Source organism: Aplysia californica, unplaced genomic scaffold (assembly GCF_000002075.1).
Source record: "Aplysia californica isolate F4 #8 unplaced genomic scaffold, AplCal3.0 scaffold00030, whole genome shotgun sequence".
Lineage (NCBI taxonomy): Eukaryota > Metazoa > Mollusca > Gastropoda > Aplysiida > Aplysiidae > Aplysia > Aplysia californica.
In genome coordinates, this window is record NW_004797300.1 from 2160474 (window position 1) to 2161820 (window position 1347).

At 39.9% G+C, this 1347-nt stretch overlaps 1 protein-coding gene across 1 annotated transcript in view; it reads right to left on the bottom strand.

Annotated features, from left to right (window-relative positions):
* Positions 1 to 1347, bottom strand: part of LOC101862164 (acetylcholinesterase-like) — a 91318-nt gene that overhangs the window by 54216 nt on the left and 35755 nt on the right. Inside the window, exon 3 of the mRNA XM_035973790.1 lies at positions 798 to 1025. Coding sequence (XP_035829683.1) covers positions 798 to 978 — 181 coding nt within the window. The 5' untranslated portion in view covers positions 979 to 1025. The remainder of the gene's footprint in view (positions 1 to 797; positions 1026 to 1347) is intronic.

Sequence of the window (1347 nt, forward strand, 5' to 3'; positions counted from 1 at the left end):
GAAAATGGAAGTACGCAGCATAAATGCTATTTATTTCTATTATCATTCTTATCATTATTGTTATTATTCTTTCGTTCCCTTTATTACTTAATTATCTTATTCAAATACAAGTGCTTTTGTTGCCTGCATCGAATAAATTCAGATTATTTAGGAGGCGGCTTCGACTCTGCCTGCCAGGGCCAACCCGGACAGAGAACAATACAATAGAGTTACCTGATGAAATCGAAGGCTTTATATAATTATAGATACTCGAAAAAAAATTCTCACCCCACTCGGGATTCGAACTCGCCTAGAAAAGAAAGAAAGAAAGAAAGAAAGAAAGAAAAGAAAGAAGGAAAGAAAGAAAGATAGAAGGAAAGAAAGAAAGAAAGAAAGAAAGAAAGAAAGAAAGAAAGAAGGAAAGAAAGAAAGAAAGAAAGAAAGAAAGGAAAGAAAGAAAGAAAAAAAGAAAGATTATCTATTTCTCTCATATCTCTCCGACATGTGGCACGGAGAGCAGTGGATGGACAAGGCCTACAAAGAATACAAGAAAAAAAGAAAGAAAGAATGGATAAAAGAAGAAAAGAAGAAAAAAAGAAAGAAAGAAAAAAAGATGATCTCTTCCTCTGGCGACTCACCTAGGGGCGGCCTGACGAGCAATGGATGGACAAGGCCTACAAAGAATACAAGAAAGAAAGAAAGAAAGAAAAGAAAGAAAGAAAGAACAAAAGAAAAAAATAGAAAAAGAAAGAATAAAAGGGGAAAAAAAGGGGGGGGGGAGAAAGAAAGAAAGATGATCTCTTCCTCTGTCGACTCACCTAGGGGCGGCCTGGCGTAAGGGATGCCATAGAACACATCCACCTTCTTGCCGTGCACGTAATGAGAGCGGCCCTGCACCAGCCCTTTGTCCGTCTTTACGATGACTCGGTGGCCGTGCGAGGACTTGGTCGCTATGGCGACGGGCCACGCCACCAGCAGCAGGAGGGTGCTGAGATCCATGGTCAATCAGGGGCAAGTGGTACGGTCTGATGTCACTGCATCTCAGGCTGTGGAGAGCGAGTGGGTTTTATGTGTCGACCCTTGAAAGTGAAAATGGCTTAAGTGCCAAAAACAAAAATACAAATCAGACATAAACATAATATGGCTGAATTATAGAGCTTAATGTCACCTTTCAAAGCAATTTTGTCTTAACTCACTCCTCTCAAACGTGTTCAAGAATTATAGGAAAACCACATTGTGTCTAATCTCAATACTAAAATTTGTTCAAAATTTTCATTCGCGATTTTTTCCAAACATCAGTCTTGGCACTTAAGACAGTTTTGCTTTCATGGGTCGGTATGTAGGTGTTTTACGCCCCCACCACCTCTC